Source organism: Urocitellus parryii, unplaced genomic scaffold (genome assembly GCF_045843805.1).
Source record: "Urocitellus parryii isolate mUroPar1 unplaced genomic scaffold, mUroPar1.hap1 Scaffold_35, whole genome shotgun sequence".
NCBI lineage: Eukaryota > Metazoa > Chordata > Mammalia > Rodentia > Sciuridae > Urocitellus > Urocitellus parryii.
Window position 1 is genome coordinate 2,728,762 of NW_027553167.1, and position 25,607 is coordinate 2,754,368.

The window sequence follows — 25,607 nt, forward strand, 5'->3', positions numbered from 1 at the left end:
TGTGGACAGAGCATCTCCTGAGGGATCTGAGCCTGGAGCTGTTGTGGGATACAGCTCCCAAGAACCCCTGTCCCTACCATGTGGAGACCTCTTCTGGGAGAGCTCTCCAGAGCAGCCACTTCTGGGAACCATTTGGGGGACTGGAAGGAACAAGTCACCTCTAAGAGAGGTAGAATGAAGCAGGAAACCCCAGGGCAGCAGTGGGGTAGTGTGGCACCAGGTGAGTAAGGGTGGCTGGTGGTAAGGGGCAGCATTCTCTCAAGGAACAGGGGACAAATGTAAATCTCACTTTCTAGTGAGACTCTGGGTTGATACCTCCTGGGGAAACTGATGTGGGGAGGCCTTTTGCCCCAAAACACACCCTGGAAGAGCCTGTTGCAATAAATAAGTCCCAGAACTGACGCTCTCCTCAAACCCTTCCCACCCTCTCTTCTCCAGTTGGCACAAACTGTCTCTGTGTGATGCGACTGGGCCCTGGTGCTTTGACAAACCCAGTAGCAGCGTGCCCAGCCCAGCCACAATAGGGCCGGGAGCTTCCAGGAGCACAACCATCCTACTCGTTCCCTGCCCCTGTCCTGGAGGTAGGCAGGGCAGGAGAAGGATAAGCCAAAAGCCCAGCAGAGCCTAGTGACTTGGCCAGGACCCAGAGCCATATTTGCAAGCTCCAGGCCAGTTCTCCTTTCCTGGCAAGAGGGCAGAAGGGAGCAGTGTGACAGGTTTGAGGAGAAGCAGATGATTATGGGTGATGTCTGGACTCACTGCTGAGATGTTGGGACAAGGAGGGCTGAGAAGGAGAATGTGGCTTTGTGCCTCCATTAAAGGTTATTCTAATTCCCTCATGCACGAGGTGGCTTACATTTTTAAAGCACTCTCTTAGCCTTGTTCTTGCTTGTTTGTTTGTTTTTAGAAATTGTGTTTAAAATATACTTAACATAAAACTTACCATTACACCCATTACCACTATCTAGTTCTAGAACATTCTCACCATCCTCAAAGGAGAACCTGTTCCCACAGCTTGTGCAGAAAGCCAATGTTATGTCTGCACCCCATATGCAGAGTGTACCCAAGCAGAGGGCATCTTCTCTCCCATTAAAAACAGCTCTTTAAAAATAAAACTAATTTGAATGGGCCAATTTTTTTGTGTGTGTACATGGACACAACATAATGCCTTTAGTTTTATGTGGTGCTGAGGATCGAACCCGGGTTTTGCCCATGCTATGGGAGCACTCTACCACTGAGCTACAATCCCAGCCCATGAATGGGACCACTTTTAAAGGTAATACTTAACACGTTACCTTAGTGAGAAGTTTTAAACCACATTGGACATACAATAATATATAGACTTAAAATACTGGATTCCCCAACTCACAGTTCTTGACACTGCCTCCATTTCATTACTGTGTTCTGCACACACCACCGTCCTCATGGCCCAAGAGTGGCTGCTTCTTATTAATCCAGAAGGTGTGTATGTTTTAACGACAGCATTTTCAAGGTATACTTCACATAGCATAGAAGTCCCCCTTTAGAAATGCTCCCAGAATTGTGCAGTCATCACCACTGTGTATTTCCAGAACTTTTTTGTTACCCTAAAAGGAACCCCCCCAGTGATGTTTAAGCAATCTCTCGCCACCCTCCCTCCCCAGATCCACTTCCTGGTTGTCCTTCTGTCTCTGTGGAGTTTCCTTTCCTCATCCTACAGGGGCTTCTGTGTCTGGCCTCTTGGGGTCTGGGCTGTTTCCCAGCTTCCTCCGCATGGTGGCCCCATGTAGCACCTCATTCCTTCTTGTGGCTGAATCACATTCCATCACATCCATCCAATGGCTTTTTTCATATGTTTATAAGCTGGTGGATGTTGGACCATTTCCACCTTTAGGCTACTGTGACTGGTACCTGTGTTCTTCTGCTGACTAGCTTGTGCAATTATCCCCATTTTACAGATGATGTGCTGAAGTCAGAGTAATGGGAAAATCAGTGTCCCATGGTAGGTCAGCCTTATCAAGGGAGAGCAGCCGGCTGACTCTAGAAAGAGGGAGACATGGATTCCTCAGTCAAACTGGGGATAGTCCAGGAGCCTGGTGCTCCTGGAAGGCCTTGCATCCCTCTGTGGAGTGTTGAGGAGGCATGACTCAGGAGTCCTTCTCTGGCTTTGATCAGGTTCAGCAGAAGGAGCCTTGCAGAATCCAATGGCCCCCTGCCATGCCAGCTTGGTGACATCCTGCCAGATTAGACCACAGCAGGGGATGTGCAGGGGAAGCCAGACCCTCCTCTGAGACCATGGGCCCCTCCCATTCTACACTGCCACCCTGTATAAAGTTTGGCCTGTGGTGACCCCTTCTGCTCCCAGAATGTGAGTGGCTGCCTTATCTCTGAGACTTCACCGCTCCATGCTCACATGCCAAGTGGGGGGTTATCCTGCAGGTGGGATCATTGCAGTCCTCAAGGCTGCAAGGATGTTAGAGGTCATAGGCTGGTGCCTGGTTCCACAGGGAGAAGGTGGAGGGGCTGTCAACTCACTGATATTAACAGCTGTGTCACCTTGAATGTCCCCAGCTTCAGTGTTGCTCATCTGTAAAACACAAATAGTGCTGTGGACCTCCCAGAAATATTGTGGGGACAGAAGGAAAGCCTGTGCCTAGCACCTGGGTCACAGCAGGCACCCAGGACACACATGTGGTGGTTATTGTCCTTTCTGGGCTTTCTGTCAGAGCTGGAGCTGCTGCGGTTCTGGGTTTGGAGCAGTAGCTGTCCACTCACTCAGTGGCAGAGCCTTGGTGTGCCAAAGCCATTGGCAGAGTACTGAAACCCCCCTGAGAGACCCATCAACAGTGGTTGGCCTAGTTGATGAGAGGTGGCAAATGCCAGGGGTTTAGGAACAACTCAGGGAGGTGCCCTCAGTGGCGAGGGCTACGGCTGGTACTGCTGGTTCCTCTGACAACTGGGTGGAATTAACGCTGCTCACCACCAGGCTTGCTGTCATGGGGCAAGTCCCATCCCTGCAGCTTGACTGGGACCTGGGCTGGATCTCCCCCCTCCCTACTGCAGCACTCTGGCTTTGTTATCTAATATCACACAGGTACTGATGTCCAGTACTGATGACCAATATGAACGAGTGCACTGTGGCCACGGGGCTGGGCACAGCTCTGATGAACATTATCATAGTGAGTCCTCCACAGGGTTTGAAGTGGGATCTGGATTCACATCCCACTTGACAGATGAGCAAGCTGAAGCTCACACAGATGGCGGCCTCTTCTTTGATGGGAAGCCAGATGCCCGCTGCCTCCTTGGCTTCTGGAGATGCCTCCTCTTCTCTTCCATGCCACAGCATTGGCTCAGCGAAGCCCCCATACCCAGGCTGAGGACCGCCTCTTCAAATACCTCTTCAGGGGCTATAACCGCTAGGCATGGCTGGTGCCCAACACCTCAGATGTGGTGATCGTGGGCTTTGGACTGTCCATTGCCCAGCTCATTGATGTGGTGGGCCTGTCTCCCAATCCAGGGACCCTCAGAATCAGCCTCCAGACCCCAGGCTCTTCCTCAGGGTCCCCCCTGCAGTCCCAGCCCCCCCAGCCCATCTACATTACAGTAGGGACCTCAGCTTGTTCCTCCTGGGCTGCCACAGCCCCTTCCCCTCTCTGGCCCAGATCCCTTTCTGGGGCAGCAGAGGGCAGCAGGAGGGTTTCTTGTGTGACCCTGAAGAATCTGAGTCCAGGGTAGTGTTGAGAGGGATGCTGGGCTTGGGTGCCACACAGAGGCTCTTCCTGTGGGTGGGGGTCCCAGCAGCCCCTCTCAATCATCCTGTGCTCTGGATTCTGTTGCCCTCTCCCTCTTACCGGCCAGGACAAGAAGAACCAAATGATGACCACCAATGTCTGGCTGAGGCAGGTGAGGATTCTCCCAGCAGGGAGGGGACAGTCATCGCTGGGCCCCACACCACCCCTCCCTGTATCTTTCCCTGACAGGGGCAAGCTGCTGCATTCAAGGTTGGTGAACACCTGCCACTTGGGTCACCTGGTTGCAAGGCCTCTCCAGAGGACTATGCTTGCAGGGCCAGGCTCTGAGTCCACTCCCTGGACATGTCACCAGAGAGCGAGAGATGCCTTTGTTAGAAATGGACATTTCATAGTCCTTGCTGCTTGGGGACAGGCTGCATTGTCACCAAAACCCAAGGGAGGTCTCATTCTGCCCATTTTACAGCTGAGGAAAATGAGAAGCAGCGTGCAACTGGGCCCGTAAAGGGGGCACCCAGGTGTGCCTGGCTCTCTAGCAAAGAACGCTGAGTATCCCTGTTTGTGTTGCCTGACAAACCCAAAGCTCGCCAACTAGAGCCACTTGGATGCTTTGTATATCAGTTTCATGGTCAGGAGTTTGAGTGTTTCCTCTGCTTTGCATGGTGACTACTTGGGAGCATCTGGCTGGTGGCTGTCCCGTACTGAAGGGTTAAGAACAAACTTTACTCACAGCAGGGGTGTTTGGAAAGTTCTGAAAGGGTGGGCCTGGATGACCTCCTGGCCCTGCCCAGGACCTCTCGGGGTCTTTCCCTGCAGTGTCTCCAGGAGGGAAGACAGATTCCCACCTGTGGCTCAGGGTTCCCAGAAAGAGGGTCCCCATACAGAAGCAGAACTTGCTGGTCTCTGATGGCCTGAATGGGCTCAGCATCCATCTTGCCATATTCTGTAGGTCAGGGAAGTACAGGAGTCCAGCTACATTCAGGGAGGGGCCATAGACCCCACCTCTCAGTGGAAGGACAGCCAAAGATCATGTGGCCTTCCTGGATGGGCCACTCCTAGGGCAGACTCATTAGAGCTCAGGTCTCATGAGAACCCCAGTGTGTTCCCTCCCTTCTTACACCTCCTGCTTTGTTCTGCTGCTCTGAAGGCCTCTGACATGGAGGTGGCAGTAGAATTTGAAAAAGAGGAGCTGGTGCCCTGCCGACCAGTACCTGACTGTCCCTGGGCAGAGGTAAACATGCAGAGAGCCACATCCACCAGAATGTTGATTGGCATCTCTGTTTGAGTCCTTTGAATGGGTGCCTGGCCCTTCAGTGCCCTTTCTGTAATTCCTGGCCCCTGAGGGGCCCCAGATGGTGTTGGGGTGTGGTGTTTCAGCTACTTATTTAAATTAGACCTTGGTCCAGAGGCTCTAAGTGGATACTGTTCATCCCAGAGCTGTTGGAGCATCAGGAGGCTCATCTTTACAGATATGCCAACTGGGGACCAGAGCTAGGAAGGTACTGTGTGTATAGTTGGGGTAGGCCTAGAACTTAGGTCACTGCAGCTGTCCCCATGGTCTGGTCACCTGGGCCAGGGTCTAGGCGGGAGGTGAGGACATACACTGCTGTGGGACCTGGGCCATCAATCCATCACCACCTCTGGCTATCCTGAGATGCTGAGCATGTTATTCAGCTTCTCTGAGCCTCATTTTCCTCATCTGTAAAATGAATGTGATTCAACCTACTACCACATGCCGGAGGAAAGTAATATGCCCCAACTTGATGTGGGTTCCCCAAAATGTTGGTTGGAACTGAAAACATGATGAATGGAATGGAGAGAGAATAAGAACTGATCCGTGGAGAGAAACATAGATTCACTTGGACATGATTTGGGGGAAGCAGGAGTGAATTCCAGAGCAACTCTTGCTCCCTCCTGGGCTGGCCCCTGGGTAGAGAGTTCTCTGAAACATAGTCTGGAGGTAACAAATAGCTCCGAGCCTCAGCTGCATGCCTCTGGCAGGTGGCTTTTCCCCTCTGTGGTCCTCACTTCCACTTGCTTGGCATGCCCTGGCTGGCTGTCTCTGGAGCCTCTTCCAGGATGGAGAATCTAACCACCTCTGTAAACTGTGATGTGCTGAAACGCAACTTCAGCTCAGATCCTGCAGTGCCTCACTGGAGCCAGCCAGGGAGGTAAGAGAGGACCAGGGGCATGGCTAAGGACACCATCTGCCTGGGAGTTAGTTACTGAGGAGGGTGTTTATCTGGGAGGGTGTGCCTGGTTCCTTGGTCAGAGCCATTTCCTGGCATTGCAGCCTCTCTGTTCTGTGGGGCTGGGTGGGGCTCTGGGGGCTCCTGAATCCCTAGCTCAGCCTAGGTTGACAGAGGCCCCTCCCTGGAATGGCAGTGATGGAACCCCTACCCTGCACAGGACTGGAACTATTACAAGCTGTGCTGGAACCTCGCTGATTTTGGCAACATCACCTCCCTATGGGTCCCTTCAGAGATGATGTGTATCCCTGACATTGTCCTTTACAACAAGTAGGAAGCCATGGAGCCCTGAGAAGACCACCAGGAGGGACGGTAAAGGGCACTTGGAGGGCTTCATCATTTCCCACTTAATGCTTAGCAGAGGACACCCTCCTCTGTATTCTTTTATTCCTTTCATTCTGTTCTCTCCCTCCTACACACCAACATTTACTGGGTACTGAAGACGTATTCATTTGTATCACGGTGATAGTGGGACAGATTTGCCAACTCTGAGTATCCTTTGGAAAATGTGGTTCAGGCTTTCTAAAAATAACTAAGAGTTGAAATTTTAGAGATGGCAATATTGTCTGACCAGGTAAGTGACATCCTATAGTAGTACCTTTGAAGAACAAACTCACTAGGTATGTTTTATCTTTAATCATGATTTCTTATACTTGCCTTGGATTCAACACCCAAAGGATCAATCTCACCCTAACAACTAGAAGCTAACAGAAGCTGGAGGGCGGGGGGTGGGGGGCAGGGGGAGGAGTCTATAGAGAATCCCAGTGGGCAAAAATCAATGAATTAAGATACTTTTTGATAGGAGAAATAGAAATCTGTATTTTTATTAGTATGTTTGGTATCAGGCAATTCTTCATTGAGAAGTTAAGAAGTTCAAATTTAAAAGAAGGTGTTATAATGGTCTAAAACCATTTTCTAAAGCAGGTTGCTTTAAGATATTAAGATATCAATAGCTATGACAAGGTTCTGTGGTCATGGTTTTGTATCACACTGTATGTCTGTCATCCCCTGCCAAGGGCTTTGGAAGCCAGCAGAGCACAATAGTGTTTTAAATGCTGTTTTAAGTCTTGCAGCAAAGAAACCAGCTTACCCAGCACTTCCCAATCCCTCGAACCCTACCTTGGAAATGATATTTTTGAATAATAAAACATAGAGAGAGAGTCCATTTTTAGACTTCTAGAGAGGTCAGTGTTTCTTACACCAGTTCCTTACACTGTCTGGTCCTAGGCAGGCCAAGCGCCCTCTCACCTAAGACGTCTTGGTAAACACACACTTGCCACTGGGTGACCTGGCAGGTCTGACACTGCAGGTACCTGTGTTTGCTGACTCACACCCCCATCCCATTGCTCTGTACCCAGAAGCTGGCACCCAGGAACATTCTAGTTTCTGCTTCCTGAGCATTTGGCAGAGATATGAGCAAAGTCCTAGGGTCAGATACAACTTCACATTTCAGGATTGTCAATAAAGCCATGGCCACTAAGAGGATTTTCACAAGAAAAGTCCAGTCAAACTTCCGTAGACATATAAAGAAACATCTGCTCCACCCAGGCACTGCACTATGGCCAATCAATAGAACTGTTCCTTCAACCAAATGGGTGCATGTTGCCATCTAGTGGCAACTATGTGAAATGACCAAAATGCCTTTAATTTCTTTTTCTTTTTTTCTTTTTGACTTTTTGCCTGAAGTATTTGTTACTCTCTTTCAAAATTCCTGTTTCCAGCCAGTCTGTCTCTCTACCATGGAACTACTCCATGGGAAACTCCCTTGTATTCTGATGCCCTGGACTTTAGGACAGACTGTAGGAAGCTAAGGGGGAGTTGAAAAAGTCCCATCTGACTGGTCACCATTATTCCAGTGTCCCCATAGTCCTTGTGGGTCTTTGGATTCTCATTCCCATGAAGTCCCCAACCTCATCTACCACAGTCCCTATGATGCCCACCTGGTGGCCCCTGTGAGCACTGTTAAGGTTTTCCTTGGCCCCAGCTATTTCTTGTTCCTGCAGGGCCCTCTGCTGTTGTGCTCCCTCCCCTCCCTTGGCTGAGTCCTCCCTGAGCACTCCAGCCAGCCTCCTGTTGGTGGCAAGCTGCCTCCTAGGGGGCCCTAGTGGTTGAGGTTAGATGCATGGACTCCAGGAAGTTTCCTCACTAGCCAAAATCTTAGGTCTCTTGAGCAAAGAACAAAAGATCCAAGTGGAAAAGTCATGATCTTCTACCTAAGAGGCTGCTTGCTCACTGTGTGCTAGGAAAGTACAGTTCAAAATTATCACTCTTAAATATTAAAGGAATAAAACAGGCAATGGAACTGCATACACCCTGTGACCTCAAATATGCAAATCCATCAGAAACATTGTCTGCGTGACAGTAGAATAGACATGTATAATATCACAATGTTAATAGTGGGTATTTTAAAAATTCTTGGTAAATTTCAGTGTTCTTCAAAACTCCACCTTTTGCAATTAAAACAATGTTATATGAAAAGAAAACTCAAGTATATTCATCTTCTGGGGAAATTTTATACCCTTGCAAAAGATGGGACACTTGGCCAGCTGAAAACTGCCTTGTTCAGGTTGCTCTCTGCAGCAGTCTGGGTGGGTCAGGGGGGGTGTGCAGAGCCCCCAGCTGGTCTTCTCTCCGAAATGCAGATGGGGAGTTTTCAGTGACCCACATGACCAAAATGCACCTCTTCTCCACTGGCACTGTGCACTGGTTGCCCCCCCCCCCCATTTACAAGAGCTCCTGCAGCATTGACATCACCTTCTTCCCCTTCGATCAGCAGAATTGTAAGATGAAGTCTGGCTCCTGGACCTATGACAAGGCCAAGATTGACCTGGAGCTGATGGAGCAGACGGTGGACCTGAAGGGCTATTGGGAGAGTGGTGAGTGGGCCATCATCAATAACACGGGCACCTACAACAGCAAGAAATATGACTGCTGTGCCGAGATCTACCCTGACGTCACCTATGCCTTTGTCATCCGCCGGCTGCCGCTCTTCTACACCATCAACCTCATCATCCCCTGCCTGCTCATCTCCTGCCTCACCATGCTGGTCTTCTACCTGCCCTCCTACTGTGGCGAGAAGATCACGCTGTGCATCTCCGTGCTGCTCTCACTGACCATCTTCCTGCTGCTCATCACTGAGATCATCCCGTCCACCTCGCTGGTCATCCCGCTCATCGGCGAGTACCTGCTCTTCACCGTGATCTTGGTCACCGTCTCCATCATCATCACCGTCTTCATGCTCAACGTGCACCACCACTCCCCCAGCACCCATGAAAGATCCGTGAAAACTCTGAGAGGATTTAGCAGGAAAAAAACTGTGCCTTGTCATATTTATATCACAGTTCCTTTATGGTATCTTTATACCTTGTTCTTTATATGTCCATCTCCTTCAGCTAGACCATAAATTACTTGAAAGGAAGAACCATGATTCTCACCCCCACCTCGAGTGTGTAGCATCAAAGTGACCCTGGTGTCCAGCATGGTTCAGGCAATCCTAAGTGTTTTCTGATGAACTGCTCATAGATAGAAACAGATAAATGAACAGACAGGCATCAAAACCAAAAGTGGTTCACTTTACAACTGTGTGAATGCACAAGAATCTGAAATAATATCTACCAAATATTTATTCCCCCTTCACTCCAGTGTAGGGATACAAGTAATGGGCTGGGGAATGGAAGACAGGTCTGTAATTCTCGGCTCACCTGACTGTCATCTCACTGAACTGTGAGTTCCAGAGGGAGAGTAGTGCCTTATTTGTCCAGTGCAAAGAAAATGCGAGTTCTCTTCCTTCTCCGTTACCAGTGAATCAGTCTATTCCCAGCTCTTACACTAACCAGCTGTGTTAATTGTGGCTGGAAAAGTGGAAAAGTCTCATCTCTCTGGACTTGAAATGAGACAATATGACTAAATGACCTCCTAGATCTTTCAATACTAACACTTGATGCATCCATTCTCTCTCTCTCTCTCTCTCTCTCTCTCTCTCTCTCTCTCTCTCACACACACACACACACACACACACACATATACACAGACACACACACACACACACACACACACACAGTCTCAACCATTTCATGCATTGTTGAGAAGGATTCTGGTAAAGAAGCAACTACTCTAACATGGAGTTTTGCACAGAATTCCCCAATACATGACAAAGCACTGTGGACATCAGCTGGTGAAACACATATCTGAAATTGGATATGTACATATATCATGGGAGTCTATGGAAAGAATGATGAAACAATTGGTTATGAACTTATAATTATCTAATAACTTGGTTTTTACTTGGAGGAAAATGCTCGATTTCTCCTAAAATTTGTCTCCTTGAAAATTTCTTTTTCATTTATTTATTTTTTAAAAAATTTAAAAAATTTTTAAAATTTCTTACATACATGACAATAGCGGAATGCATTACATTCATAATTATCCATTCACAGCACAGTTTTTCGTTAACTTTCTATGGCAGAAATTCAGTCATATATTTTGCTAACAATAAATTGTACTCTTGAAAACATCAGTCTGTGAATGGAAAATTCTTGGTGGCTTCCCATCATTGATCCAGTACAATTGTCCTTATGGCTATGATGGTACAATGCTGTGAAATACGACCTGTTAGAGAAGCAAGTTTATGAGTAGATCCTGGTGTTGAGACATAGGAATGTATAACAGAGTGTGCACTAGTATCTGCTCATGACCGAGAACCCAGAAAAACACAATGAGTAACTCAAAGTCATATGCTTATTTTTTTGGTCTTAACTATTGGGGATGAAAACTTTCGAAAGATGTCATGAAATGTCTAATCTCTGCCAAGAAATGACAATAATGCTATGGTTTGGAAGAGTTCCCCACAAGCCCATGTGTTGAAGACTTAATTCCTAGATCTGGGGCTATTGGGGAGGTGGTGGAACCTTTAGGAAGGGGAGCCTCATGGGAGGAAGTCAGGTCACTGGGAGTGTCCCCTTGAAGAGGATATTGGAACCACAGCCCCTTCCTGTCTCTTTCTTTGCTTCTTGAACACTAGGAGGTGAACAGGTCTATTCTTCCATGTGCCCCTGGTTATGATACATTGTATGGCTACAGGCCCAAAGTAACAGGGCCAAGAGACCATGGAACAAGATCTCTGAAAACATGAACCTAATGAACCTTTCCTCTTTTACGTAGATTATCTCAGGTGTTTTGTCACAATAGTGGAAAGGCGATGAGCCTGAATTCTGGTTTTGGCTTTGTCACTTTCTGGCTGTGGGACTTTAAGCAAGTTGCTCTCTAGGATTCAGTTTTCTTATCTTTAAAATGGGTTTAACAGTGACCCAATAATTAAACTTTGGAAAAGTGACTTTAGCATTTGCAATAAATAGTCATCAATTAGCAGGATGTCTGTTGTGACTATAAGCTTTATTATATGCACCAAAATACACAAAGCTTTCTGGCAAAAACTTTGCAGTTCTTGATGCATATTTAAATGCTGGCCCTTAATGATGCCTACTTTCTCCGGAGGAAACTCAGCACTAGGACATTATACACATATTATACACCAGGCACTGGAAAATAACCCTATGTTGTATAGTAACTGTGAGCCACCAGGGAAATAATCTCAGGAATCGGCCAATCTGACTACAAAGGATTCACGTGGCTCAAGGTAACCACAAGAAGATTCACTTAGCTCAGGGGCACTTGGAGGCGTTACTTTTCAACAACTTCTGGTTGTATTGGGATACAAAGAGGAAAGCAAGAATAAAGCAGGTAATGGTGTGATGAGGGAATGAAAGTGGAAAAACCCAGTGTTTCTAACACTGTAAGGAAGCATCGATTTGTTTCTTTTCTGAAGCACAGTACATGCTGTCTGATGTAGGTAACTGTGCTACTGATGAAAAGCTACAGTAGAATAGTGACAAAGGATGCAGGAGTAAGAAATGGCACAAGTGGAATTTGCAGCCATCACCTCTGTGTGCAGGGCAGTACTTGATGAGACTTGAGGTCCTGCACCTTGGATTCTCAAGGTTCAACTCATGCCCAAAGTGAAGCCGAGAGTCTAAAATAGCAGTGGGATCCTGCCTAAGACCCAGGATACTTTGTATTCTTATTTCGATTTAATGAGCAGTTTGTTTGATGATGTAAGCAAATACCAAGTAGTTGCTGTCAGTGTTCCTAAAGTAAGGGAAATCAATCATTTTTAGGAGATGACACTATTTTGCCATCATCTGTTGGTGCTTTAAAAATCTATTTCATGGTAAAATGATTTCCAAAACACATCAACTACTAGACATCTGTTTTAAAATAGCATTGCTACACTGATCTACAAAAAATAGCTGTGTTCCTTTTGGGGTGGGGTTTTAAAGAAGTGTGACAAGGTGTTTTGGAGGGAGTTGTTTGTTTTGTTTTGAATGAGCATTTCGGCTTGGAGATATCTAGTGAGCATTCCAAATGCTAAGGTTATGAATGAACTTATAATAGTGGACATAGCTAAGAAGATGGCAGCATTTAAAAGGAAGACTAAAAGTGAAAATCTCTGGGAAGAAGTGCCATGCATATGATCTTGGGATTGAGATAATTCTTGGAATCAGAGCCTTGAGCCTTGGAGGCTGAGGCCTGACAGTGTAGTCGTCGTGCAAGGTGTTTACCTAGCTTTCAGCAACCTCCCCTTCTTTAGGAACTGAATCTCCTTACCAGTCCAGACTGGTGGACCCTGGAAACCATCTTATGCTGTGAGGTATCTTCTGACCTCCTCACTCTCTGCTGATTGGACAAAGACCCTTGACTCTTGAAGTGAACGTACCATGGGGATGGCAGTCATTTCATCATTCTTTTGACAGAGACAGTTTGTTACTTCAAACAGACATAATCTGTTTGCCTTGAGAAGAAGGAAGGCAAAGAAAGGCAGTCTACCCAGAGGACCCAAACAGAGGGAAGAGAGAAAGGGGACCAGGAGAGAGTCCAGAGAGCATTAAAGTCCTGGTTGCACTTCCAGCTCTCCAAAGTGGACTGGGGACCATCACATGTCCATTCTGGTCTGAAATGACAGTGAGGCTGTATTCTGGAAAGAACAGGGACACAAGCAAACCAAACCACAGATAACCTGCTATGTAAACAAGCAGATGTTTATAGTATCCCTAAAAGAAAACAGCAAAATGATCAGCTTCCTGTCTTTTGTAAGAGATTTTTTTGGTGTAAATGATTCATCTTATAAATGGTATCACAAAAGTTAGCTAACTTGAGAAAAATAAAAAGTGTGATCCTCTCATCTTATAATACCTTTTATCTTATAATAATAAATCCCAGATAGAACTATGTAGCAATTTCAATAATAAATAACTTAAGATAAAATGTAAGTAGACATTTTATGGTATTTTGGTAATTAAAAACTTTTTACATTTAAAAGCAGTGAAAGAATCCTTCGAAAAAAATGTTCAACATGACAACACACACACACACCATAAAACATCTCTATGCCACAAACCCTGTGAAGGATAATTAAAAAGTAGATAATCTAAAAAAAATGATGTGCTAACAAGTATGAGAGAAAATGGACTAGTGTTTTATTTATAAAACCCCAACAGAAAAAGTGGACCAAAAAGACTTGAATAATTAAGAGAGGAATACAAATGATAAATAAATATATAGAAAGGTTCTACTTCACTTGCTATAAAAGTGCTGTGATAAATATATACAAATTAATACAACTTTCCATGTCAGAAAAAGCATTAATATATATTAAAATAGTACATGGCAGCAGCAGGAGGGTTTAATATCTGTGCATGCATGCTCATCACAACCTGAAATGGACTAAAAGTCAGACATGGTGGAACCTGAAATTTCAGTGGTTGTTTCCCTTCTCCTCTCCCCACCCAGGCTCCGGTGACCACACATCTCTGTTTCAAGTCTAAGGAGCTATTTATTCTGAATATTCTATAGAAAACAGAATCATATGCTATGTGATATCTTGTATCTGGCTTCCTTCATTTGGCATCATCTTCTCAAGGTTCATCACCTACAATCCCATTGACTCTAGAGGCTAAGGCAAAAGGATCCCAGTTTGAGGCCAGCTTCAGCAACTTAGTGAGGCTCCACGCATCTTAGCAATACCCTGTCTCAAAGTTAAAAATTAAAAAAGGGCTATCTCAGTGATAACACATTCCTCACTATGGGGAGGGGACACAGACTAGAAAAAGGATATAAAAATATGAATAGTGCTTATCTCAGGGTAGAGAATTATGGAGAATTTAAATTGTATTCTTTATACTTCTCTTTTCTAAAAAAGAAATAATAATAATAATAATTTTAATAATAAAATCTAAGGTTTCCAGTATGTAGGAAAGTAAAGGAGGAAGGAAATAAGACAAAATTCATCACCAAGAGGTTAGGTGTCAATAAAAACTTGGAATAAAAGGGGCTAGTGTCCAAAATATAAAAAGAACTTTTATAGTTCAACAATTAAAGGCACCCCGTTGAAAAGTGAGTGAAGGACACGAACAGCTTTTTCTCCATGGAAAATACACAAATAGCCTCCAAGAACATGAAAAAAGGGTCCACATTCTTTAGTCTCTAGAGTAATACAAATGGGGGCCACAAAGACTCCACCCCGAAGATTGGGAAGCAGGGGGGGGAAGATAAGGAAGGTACAGAAGGAAGGCAGGCAGGAGTGGATGGGTAGATAGGAAGCAGGAAGAAGGGCAAGAAAGGCAGAAGGAGGGAGAGAGAGGGACACAGAGAAACAGAAACAAGACTGGTGAAGAGGTAGAAAACGGGAACAGTCTTACATTACTCGAAATGTGAAATGATTCAGTTACTGTGCAAAACAGTTTCACTCTGTGAATTACCAAATGGTTTTGTAATTTCACTCTTAGGTATACACACAAAAGAATCAAGAACAGGCGCTCAAGCACATGCATCTGTAGCATTACACAAGAGGCCCAAAGGTAATATATTGGTGCCATGGAAAATTATTCTGTCATAAAAATTCTGTCATGATGCAAATGAACCTTGAGAAGACCATGCTAAATGAAAGAAGCCAGATACAAGATATCACACAGCATATGATTCTATTTTCTATAAATATTCAGAAAAAGTAGCTACATAGACTTAGTACACAGATTGGTGGCCACCAGGGCCTGAGTGGGGAGCAGAAAATAGGGAACAACTGCTTAATATGCATAGCACTTCCTTGGGGTGATGCAAGTGTTTTCTAACCCACTAGACAGAGAGCATGGTGGTGCAACACTGTGAATGTACTAAATATCACTGACATGTTCACTCAAAAATGGTTAAATGTTTGCTATATAAATTTCACCTAAAAAACAAAAAAGAACTCTGGAGTGTATCTTCTACAGAGACAGCATCTGAATAAAGAACAATTTGAGTTGATTTGCAATACATCCCTGAATGGGACTTTGTATGCAGGGCTCTTGCAGCCCTGCCTAGGGAGAGACTCCTCCTGTCATCTGCTAGGGATTAGATTTATTTGCCCACAGAACACACGCAGGTGATATTTTGACTCTTCATTTTCTTATTGGGAAGTGGGGTGGAAAACTGATTTTTAAATGCAAAGGACCACGGACCAACTGATAGATGAAGTTTTGAAAAATTAGGGAAGATGTAAGTTAAAAGATTCAAAGTAATAAATATGTAGGCTGAACAAATGGAAAGAGTTAAGACACACAACATGAGTACCAGAGTTAATTATAGTGTATTGTATTCAGGATTTTTGCTAAATGAGTAGATTATAACAGTTTTTGCCACATGGAGAAAATGGGTTACTATGTAAGGTAACACATATGTTAATTTGTTTCATTATAGTAACAATTTTATATGTAGTCTACATATTGTATACCTTAAATATATAGGATAAAATTTATTTTGGGGGCTGGGGTTGTGGCTCATTGGTAGTGTGCTCGCCTAGCAGGCATGAGGCACTGGGTTAAAGTCTCAGCACCACATAAAAATAAAGACAATAAAGTCCATCAACTAAAAAAATATTTTTTAAAAAATTTATTTTTAATGGGCTGGGGTTCTGGCTCAGGTGGTAGAGTGTTAGCCTAGCATGCATGAGGCACAGGGTTTGATCCTCAGCACCACATAAAAATAAAATATACTGTGTCCACCTAAAACAACAACAAAAAATTATTTTAAAAAGTCTCAGAACAATTGAATGTAACCTTAATTAAATAAATTAGCAATCATGAGTACAACAGCTATCTTTTAATTATATTTTAAATTAAAATTTAAAATTATGGCATAAACTAGAAGATTAAAAAATCTTCCTTTTATTGCAATAAGCATGAAAATTAAGTAAAAGTATTATTAAAGTGTGATTACATTTTATAAATGCATAAATTTGGTTGGGTGTTATAGAGTCTAATTTCTGACCTCCTGTGGAATAGCTGCTGGCCACATGAAGCACCTGTAGGGCACAGATGATTTCCAGATGTGGAGGAAGGTTCTTGCCTTGAAAGGTGTGTCCTTAGAGGGCTCTGGCCAAGAATCCCTGAGAAAGGTTTGTTTCCTGAGAAGCACGTGAATCAACTCTGCTTTGAAGGTTAGAGGGACCTTCATGATTTTCCCATCTTGAATATCTATGCTGATCTCCTTTAGTTCAACTATGCTAAAAATAGCTTCTATTCAGACTAGTCTTCTCAAAAATTTGATCTGTTTAATATTGCCAGATAAATTCCTGCATCAGACATGGTATGACATTATTTGGGATTCATATTTAAATAGGTGCTCTAAGCAGTAGGATTTCTAGAATGAGATATTCAATGGATAAGTATTCACTGATTCAATTGAGTTAAAAAATTCTAAACATAATCAATTTTTTCTGCTTTCCCTGTAATATGTTCCTCACACCTTCCTTTTCCTGGCCTGTTTTTTTTTTTTCTTTTCATTTTCTAGTACTGGGGATTGAACTCAGGAACACCCTAACACTGAGCCATACCCAGTCCTTTTTATTAATTTTGAGACAGGGTCTCACAAATTGACGAGAATGAGGTCAGCCTTGATTTGATGATCCTCTTGCCTCAGCCTCCTGAGTTGCTGGATTATTACAGGCGTGGACCACTGTTCGTGCTTTATCTACCGGCCTGCTTTATCTCATCTTGGGAAGACTGTTTTTGGCTTGAGAGGTGAATGGCAGGCAGGTCTAATTTTGGGAACTGTGCGTACTTTGTTTTGTATTGTATGGTTCCAAGGGAGTGGAGTCATCCTTTGGATGTGACAATTCCATAAAGCAGATGAATAGATTTCTCTGCTGTAAAAAACAGAAGGGAAGTATATGCAACTTTAAGGAGTTTTGGGTTTTTTTAATCCTCCCATGTGCAATTTTAGAAATGCTGATCAAAGTGTGGTTTAAATTCCATTCATATTTTCAGGTCTTAATTTGCATGTCATATCTTTCTTAAGTTAGTTTGCTAGCTATGCCTTATGAAGTGAATGTAATAAGACTTGTCTTAAGTGGGACACCCCTGTGCTGTGGGACTCTGATCTCTAAACCTGTATCTCAATAATTCCTCCTGGAGTGGGCTCCCAGAGATGTCAGCTGGCCCATTCTACCCTTTAAGTGAGCTACACAAGGAGGGAAAATAAACATTGGTAAACAACAAAGTGAAAGTTCTCTACAGCATTATTCCAAATGATAATCTGTGAATATAGGAAGAGGCAGGTCTAGTTTCCAGAAACTTTGGGCATATGCCCTTCATATGCCCATGAAATCTAGTATCCTCTGATTATTGACATTTGAGAAACACAGAAGGCACAGCAGTGAGGAATGAAGAAATGACTGTCCACATCTTCCTGTCACTGAACCTCCCACTGCCTGAGCCCTGCAGTCTGGGCCTGGCTCCTGCCAGTGCCTGGGCTTCCCGGCTGCTGCCCACAGCCTCTGTTCCTCCCCCTCCCCCTCTCAGGCACCCTTAGCAGTTTCTCCATTGCTCTTCTTCTCTACCACCCTTTAAGCCTTGGTGTTCTCTGGGTTCTTTCCTCATTTTACTCTGTCACTGGGCCTCTGGGTCATCTCTGGATTCAACTGCCAAGTACACTTTCCAACCCTGGCCTGGCCTGTCTCTCATGGCTCTGAAGGCAACATTCCCACATGTCTCACCACAAACTCAGGAATCCAAAAGTTACCAAAATAACTCCACCAGAGCACTGTTCCCCTACATCCTTGCTACCTCAATTTCAACCATTCCTCCTGCTCACACAATCATACTTAGATCCTCATCTCCATGATCTCTCTCTCCAATGAGCTGTCTTTCCATTAATGTTGGAGCATCATTTTCTTCAGTGAGCATCTCCCCACAAGACCTTGCACTCTCTAGGCTCAGACTCTCCTCTCTTCTCACTCAGGCCATCAAGAAAGACTCTGACTTGTTTCCAAGTCGCCAGCCTCACCCTTGGCTGACAGGGTCTCCACAGGGCAGACAGGTAATCATTTAAAAACTGAAAGTGGTGGCACATGACTGCAACCCCAGCAACTCAGGAGGCTGAGGCAGGAGAAACACAAGTTCATGGGCAGCCTGGGCAACTCAGCAACACCCTGTCTCAAAATAAAAAATGAAAAGGGCTGGGAGGTAGCTCAGTGGTAGAGTGCCCCTAGGTTGAATCCACAATACCATGAAAAAACAAAAAAAGTTAAAAAACAAAGACTTTAAACAGTTGAATTAGTTCAGTGATTCTCCACATTTTCTACCAGATAAGTTAATATTTTATAAGGGAAGAAAGATTTGAATGTGTCCCCCAAAAGTCCAGGTGCTGGAATCTTAATTCCCAAATTCATATATTGATAGCATTTGGAGGTAGGGCCTTTGGGAGGAAATTAGGATTAGATGATGTCATGAAGGTGGGACCCTACCATGGTATTGTAGCTTTTTGGGAAGAGGAAGAGAGCCCAACTCCTACTTCCTCGCCATCCAAGATCATGATGCAGGAAGAAGGGCCTGCTGGATAAATTTCCGTGTGCTATAAATTACCCAGTCTCAGGTATTTGTTATAGCAGCGGAACATGAACAAGACAGCCTCCATCCCCTTCTGAAAACCCAGCTTCATTTCCCTCCTCTCTTCCATGCTTGCTGCATGCTGGTTCATACTCTCACATCTCTTGTATTTCTGTCTTATGCATGCTGCTCAATCTGTGTGGGGTTCCTATTTGTCTTTCAAGATTTAGCTGAACCATGATATATAAGAGTTACTTGAGTACTTAAAGAAAAGGAGGCATGCACTGCTCTTGCTTGGGGCAGCAGGGTATCTCATGGTGATATATCTCTCATTTAAGACACTCAGTACTTCGTATTGCAAATATTTGTACCTTCTATCAGACTGTGAGCTCCTTGAGAACAAGTGCTCAATTTTAAAACCTCATTTTTATATATCCTCACCATAAACACCACAGATAGCATGGTGTCTCACCTATGACACGTGGTCAGCACATGCTTACTGGAAGGGATGAGCCACAACATCATGTGGATTTGTAGCTATTCCCAGCTGAAAGGAAAAGACCCATTTTTAACTTATCTTGAGCAACATTCAGCACCCAGGGGACCTGAGCCTCAGCCCTCTGCTGTTCTGAGTTCCCTGATGTGGAAGTTGAGCACTGCAGTCTACTATCTTCTTTCCTGCTTCCATGCCAAGAGCCTGCAGCTGCCTTCATCTTAGAACCCATATGGTTGCAAGTGATGGAGACCCACGTCAAACCAGCTTCAATAATAGGGTTCATGGATGAATGATAAAGAAAATTTGTCTTACAGAATCTGAGGAAGGACTGGATGACCAGGTTGTGGGAAGAGCCAGGTGCAGCTCAGCCCCAGAATGTGATGGAACAAGAGCCTCCACACACCTGCACTTTCTCTCCTGCTCTGCTCCCCTGCTTCCTCCTCTCCTCCTGATCACCATTCTCTCCTATGGCAAACATGGCCAGGGATGGTTTCTACATTCTCACAACTTCTACCACCACAGGAATAACCCAAGTTCTCTTTGGTTTTCCATCCAAACATCATAGGGAGGAGGCCTCATTTGCCCATCTTTACTAGGTGCCCACCACTGGGCCAATCAAGTGGACCAAAATGAGGCTTCCCTAATAACAGTATATTTGGGGAAGGAGTCACTTCTAGAAGAGGATGCTGGCAGTCTCTGCCAGGGTTCCATTACTATTACTCCAAACAGGATGGCCTGGGTAGGTAGTTTTGAAATTCCATGTTCAAGAGACCCAATGTTTCTCTGTCTTTCCTGGACAAACCTTTTTTCTTCTTCTCATGTCTCCTTCCCTCAAAAAAATTTCCTTGTTCCTTATATGCAACACACACACACACACACACACACACACACACAATTTGACTCCTTGAATTTCTATCCAATCCTGTGATATTCCCCCCTTGCAATCAGAATAGGGTTTCCCAGGTAACCATGAATAATTTCATACTTTCTACAGTTTTCTGAACTCAGAAACTAGTAGCTTTAAGCTGTGTTGTGTGTGTGTGTGTGTGTGTGTGTGTGTGTGTGGTGAGGAGTGGGGGTGGTGGTGCCAGGGATGGAACCCAGGGCCTCACAGAGGCTAGGCAAGTGCTCTGTCATAAACTACACCCTGAGCCTTAAATTGTATTTTGTATTACATATGATCAACCTTCTTAAAAATCACTTTTTTGTTTTTCTTATTTCCTTCTTCCTCTTTGAACATTTGGCTTGAACCAAATTATTTTTAAACCAGCAGTTTACTTGGAACCCAACTTATCACATATCTGCATCCTGTTTTTAATGAATACTGCCCACTCCACTCTGTCTTTCCTGTGTAAGTAATCATAATCCATGGTAAAGAGTTCTGGCCACCCAACTGGAAAATCTTGTCAACGGAGGTAAATTCTAGCCTGTAGAGTAATTAAGTCATTTCCATCCTGAGAAAACATGATACAACATATGTTGTTGCTGGAATTTTTCTTTATCATTCATTCATCAAAGCTGTGTGTTGATTACTTACTCTATTATATCTCCAAACCATAGTACAAAGCTAAGCTCCTAGGGCTGATGGGAATGCACATGCAATGGTGGGAAGAGGTGCAAATACAACGCAAGTGGCAACTGCTATGAACAGAGGAATGTGTTAGGAATGCTTGTCCCACCATCATGGCAGAATGTCAAAAATTCACACTGTATTTCTGGTCAGACAACCTGCTAGGAGGCATGACCATATTTAATGAGTGCTGCGTTAGGAAATTATCCCAGTAAATTCTGTGTAAATGTCTAGACCATAGCTATCCCTCTTGTACCAACATTTCACCTGCTTAATTCTCACTACTAGTTTCCTTTTTCCTTATCTTAATTCTTAGTTTCCTTCAGGAGGAAGTACTGGTAAAGAAAATTGGTCTTATCTACCAAACATGGAATCCAAATACTATTGTGGGGTTTTCTTTCGTCCTAGAGAAATAATATACATAATATTTCAATGCTCATCTTCAGAAAGCTGAACTTGTAAAATATTCAATATTCACAAAAGATTATAAGGTAGCTGGCATTTTGTTGACTTTCTGAATCATACTCTTGTTGAAAAGATTTTGCCTAAACTGAGATAGAGTTAAGTATGAAGTGAAATCTCCAGGCCTTTATTTGCATTCCTTTATCTGGTGGATGAAACCTAAGGATTAGGGTTGAGGGAGCGGCTTTGCCAGGCAGGTAGGAAGACGGGAACCAAAGCCCAGGTGCTGGAGAACCAGGTGATGAGTTGACACCAGTGGGGGGAAGGCACAGGTCCGGGCAAACCTGGCATGCCCAACAATACCAGGAGGTCCCCAAAGCCTCTGCAGTGGGCCCCGGGGATCCAGTGGGAAGCAACGTGCAGGGCAGAGGAAATAAGCCTGGGTGTGAAACCCTCTGGGACTTCCATAAATCCTTAAGAGTGACTCTGCAGAAAAGTGGGATCCTTGAGAGCAGATGAATGGTAACACACTGGGGAACATGGAAGCATGCACACAGCTGTACTCATCGAATCCACAGGCTGGTGTTGTTTCCATCTGTAAACTCTTTTCCTCAGTATCTGAGGACTACCTCTTGCTTGTTTCAGGGAACTCCTGAAGAGCAGGAACCCCCTTATTTGTACCAAGTTGCCTTGAAGTGTCCTCTGCTTCCTGTAAATCTCATGGAATATTCTACCTTTATTTTCCCCATTAGACACCTAATTAAATTCTAATCATGACAACAAGATTCCTGGCTCCAAATTATACCTGAGTAATTGGATCACTGTGAAAAAACAAAATACAAATGGAAACCCCTGAAAAGACACACGTGTCCCTGGATTTTTTAACGTGACCACCCTCATATCACTTCTCATAGGTTCAGCCTCGTTCTGGACCCAATGCCCGATCTCAGCTCTAGGGAAGATGATCAGAGCCCTGGCCAGCCGCTCACCAGCAAGCATTATTGCCAAGGATCCTGCTGTAACCTGGCGTTTCACACCCCTGGGGACTGGCCCACATATTTCCCAGTAGCCAAGACGTCTCTAGGAACTGGGCTGCTGTCCCCTTTTCTGCACCCACCACAGCTCCACCTCCACTGACCACTTGGTCCTCCACCAAACACCCCCCAAGAAGACACTAACACTGGAATGTGGGTGGAGTCTGGACCCTCAGTAACATCTGTGCACACCACTGGTCCCTGCCCTGAAACTGACCGCCCATCACCCTTCATACTTGGCACTCACCCCTGGCTGCCTCCTCAGCCTCAGCTCTGTGCAAGCTCAGGGAAAGAAGACTAAGACACATGGTGACTCCCTTGCCTGCGCTAGCCAGTAAGTCATGGCCTTGTTGTTGCTTGATGCTGGAGGCCAGCACGTTTGCTACTCAGGAGAGGCCCAGCAAGGTCTGCCATGCCCATTTTTGCTTTGTAGAAATCTGAACTTTTTTTTTTTTAAAGAGAGAGCGAGAGAGGAGAGAGAGAGAGAATTTTTATTATTTATTTTTTAGTTCTCGGCGGACACAACATTTTTGTTGGTATGTGGTGCTGAGGATCGAACCCGGGCCGCACGCATGCCAGGCGAGCGCGCCACCGCTTGAGCCACATCCCCAGCCCGAAATCTGAACTTTTAAAGAGTGATTTTAACAAGTCTCACCTGCATATTATTGAGACTGCTCTATAAATTCCAGGCCCATGTCTAAAGACTTAAGTCCAAAACCTGTTATCAGGTAACTGGTCTTCTCAGGTTGCTCAGAGTCAGGCTGCATCTGAATTCATAAATCTCTTGGGTCTTAAGACAATATCACTACTGTCTGTGATGTTTGGCATTTCAAGGCAGAGCCATCCGTGAGATATAATGGAGTAGCATGTGAGTCCACTTTGTGAAACTGTGACCGACATGCCTGAAAAGGTCAACTTAGAGGAAGAAAAGTTTATTTTGCCTCACAGGTTTAGAGGTTCTGTCCATGACTCCACTGATTCCACTGACTCCACTGTTCTGGGCCCAAAATAAGGCAGGACATCATGAGAGAAGGGAGTGGAAACTGAGGAAAGATGCTTATTCATGGCAGCCAGGAAGCAGAGAGAGGTTGAGTGCAAGAAACTGCCCATGGTTACCACCCTTTAAACCATTCAAATCATTAATCCATCAACGAGATTAATTTGTTGAATAGGTTATGGTTTTAATGATCTGATCATTTTGCCTCTGACTATTCTTGCATTGTCTCACACAAAAGCTCTTGCGGACACCTCAGATCCAGACCATAACAACTAGGTCACTGTCACAGGTAGACGAGATGGGGAGGGAACATGAGGAAGATTCCCACTGTTCTGGGACATAAAATGTAGTTGGTAGCCAGAGTAAGTGAGTGACTTTGTGAACAGGGTAACAAATTTAAAGATCCAAAAACATTTCATTCATAATTGTCCAACATGATGAGTTCCTTCCCTTTCATTTCTGTCAATGATCCTCTGACTTATTTTCCCTTCACAGGTGCTCTTTGTGTGCATTTCAGCTTGCTGAGATCACCCGTCACGTGGAGGGACAGGGAAACACCAAAGGAGGCAGGTTACTCATCTTGTGACTTAATCGTTTTCTGTTGCTACAACAGGATCTGACTGTGTGACTTACTTAAGAAAGAAAAGAGGTTTCTTTTGGCTCATGGTTCTGCAAGCTGGGAAGTTCAAGATAGGGAAGGCTCTGGTGAGGGCCACGTGCTGCTCTACCCATGGCAGAAAATGGAAGGGGAAGGAGGCTCATGTGGAAGAGATCCCATGGCCAGAAAGGAAGCAGGAGCTGAGGAAGCTGGACTTGCTTTCTAACAAACTACTCTAAGCACCAGAGTATGAACTCACTCCCATGATGACACTCATCCTTCCCCAGGGTACGCTGCCCCCAAATGCTTCCACTAGGCACCACTTTTCAACACTGGTGCTATGGAGACTTGAGCGTCACCAGTGTCTTCCTGGGGGCAAACCATAACAAACCACAACATCATGCATCTTCGAATGCGTGTTTGACACTCACGCTACAAAACACTGAACAGGATGCCAAGTGGACGCAATGTCCAAGCACTCCCGGAAACTGCCAACTGAACGTCAAAGAGGAAAGGGTTCCTTCACTGGTAATTTCCACAAAGGTTCGTACCAGAGCAGCTCCACAGAGGCAGCTGACGAAGTGCCTGGCCTCTGTCCTTGCCTGGCTGTCAGACAGCAGTCTCTCTGTCCCTTCCCCACTCTCAGCAGAGATGCTTCCCTTGGGGCCCAACCAGAGCAGCACTAAAGGCAACCAAAGAGTCCTTCCACGAACAGTGATGTGCTAGGGAACAAAGTGAAACCTGGTGTTCAGGGACCAAACCAACTGTGTTCTAATTTGTCTGACATTGATAGCAAACGGGGCTGCTGTGTGACAGTGATGACATGCACTCCTCACGGGAGGCTGTGAAAAGTAGGTCTAGAGAAAAAAGGGAAGGAAAGGAAGGAAGGAGAAACAAACACCCAGGCTAAGAATAGTTCTTTGGAATTGCTGTCTCTGCGGCCTGAACCCCATAACAAAGCCTTTCTACCCAGGCCACGAGCGATGCAAAGAAAACTGGAGAGGGAAGGGAAGGAGCCAGAGCCTTCTAAAGGTGGCCCTGCCCCCTCTGGCCATCTCTTTGATACTGCACGCTGTCCATTCAAGAGGACACAACTTCTGACCAGCTCCCCACATCTGGGACTCTCCCCAAATTACCTGTCATTGCCTTTTCAATGTTGGGCAATCTGTAAGTTCAGATAACTGCCTTTATTTGGCTCTGTCAAAAGAAACAAGACCAGGGTTGATTTGCAAACAGAGATGTCACCCCACCTGCCATTCTCCACTGCATCTCCCCAACCCAGGACCCAAAGAACAGTCAGACTGACTGTGCAGCTCTGCTGATCAGCATCTAGGCCATTTTACAAAGTATTTGTATTATTTTCTGTTTAAAAATTTACTCCTTAAGTTGCAGAAAGAACATGCATCATTTTAGAATGATGGTTTTATCTGCAGCCTCATTCTGCTTCCCTTCATCACCACGACTTCCCAGTCATATGCAGCTGGCTGCCAAAGCCAAGACTCCTATCTGTACTGAGGTTATTCTTTATTTAAAGGAATAAGTTAGATTGATTGTGGAAATTACTTTTTACCCTAATAGTGACCATATTTTTAGAATTCTGTGCAATCTTCAAAGCA

At 44.8% G+C, this 25,607-nt stretch overlaps 1 protein-coding gene across 1 annotated transcript; it reads left to right on the forward strand.

The window, feature by feature from the left end:
- Positions 1-3,294: 3,294 nt before the first annotated feature.
- LOC144251995 (neuronal acetylcholine receptor subunit alpha-2-like) lies at positions 3,295-22,499 on the forward strand. The gene is given in 5 exon segments (XM_077794590.1): positions 3,295-3,474; positions 3,838-3,882; positions 6,138-6,247; positions 8,597-9,328; positions 22,277-22,499. Coding segments are annotated over 5 exon segments (1,290 nt in total).
- The last annotated feature ends 3,108 nt before the right edge of the window (positions 22,500-25,607 follow it).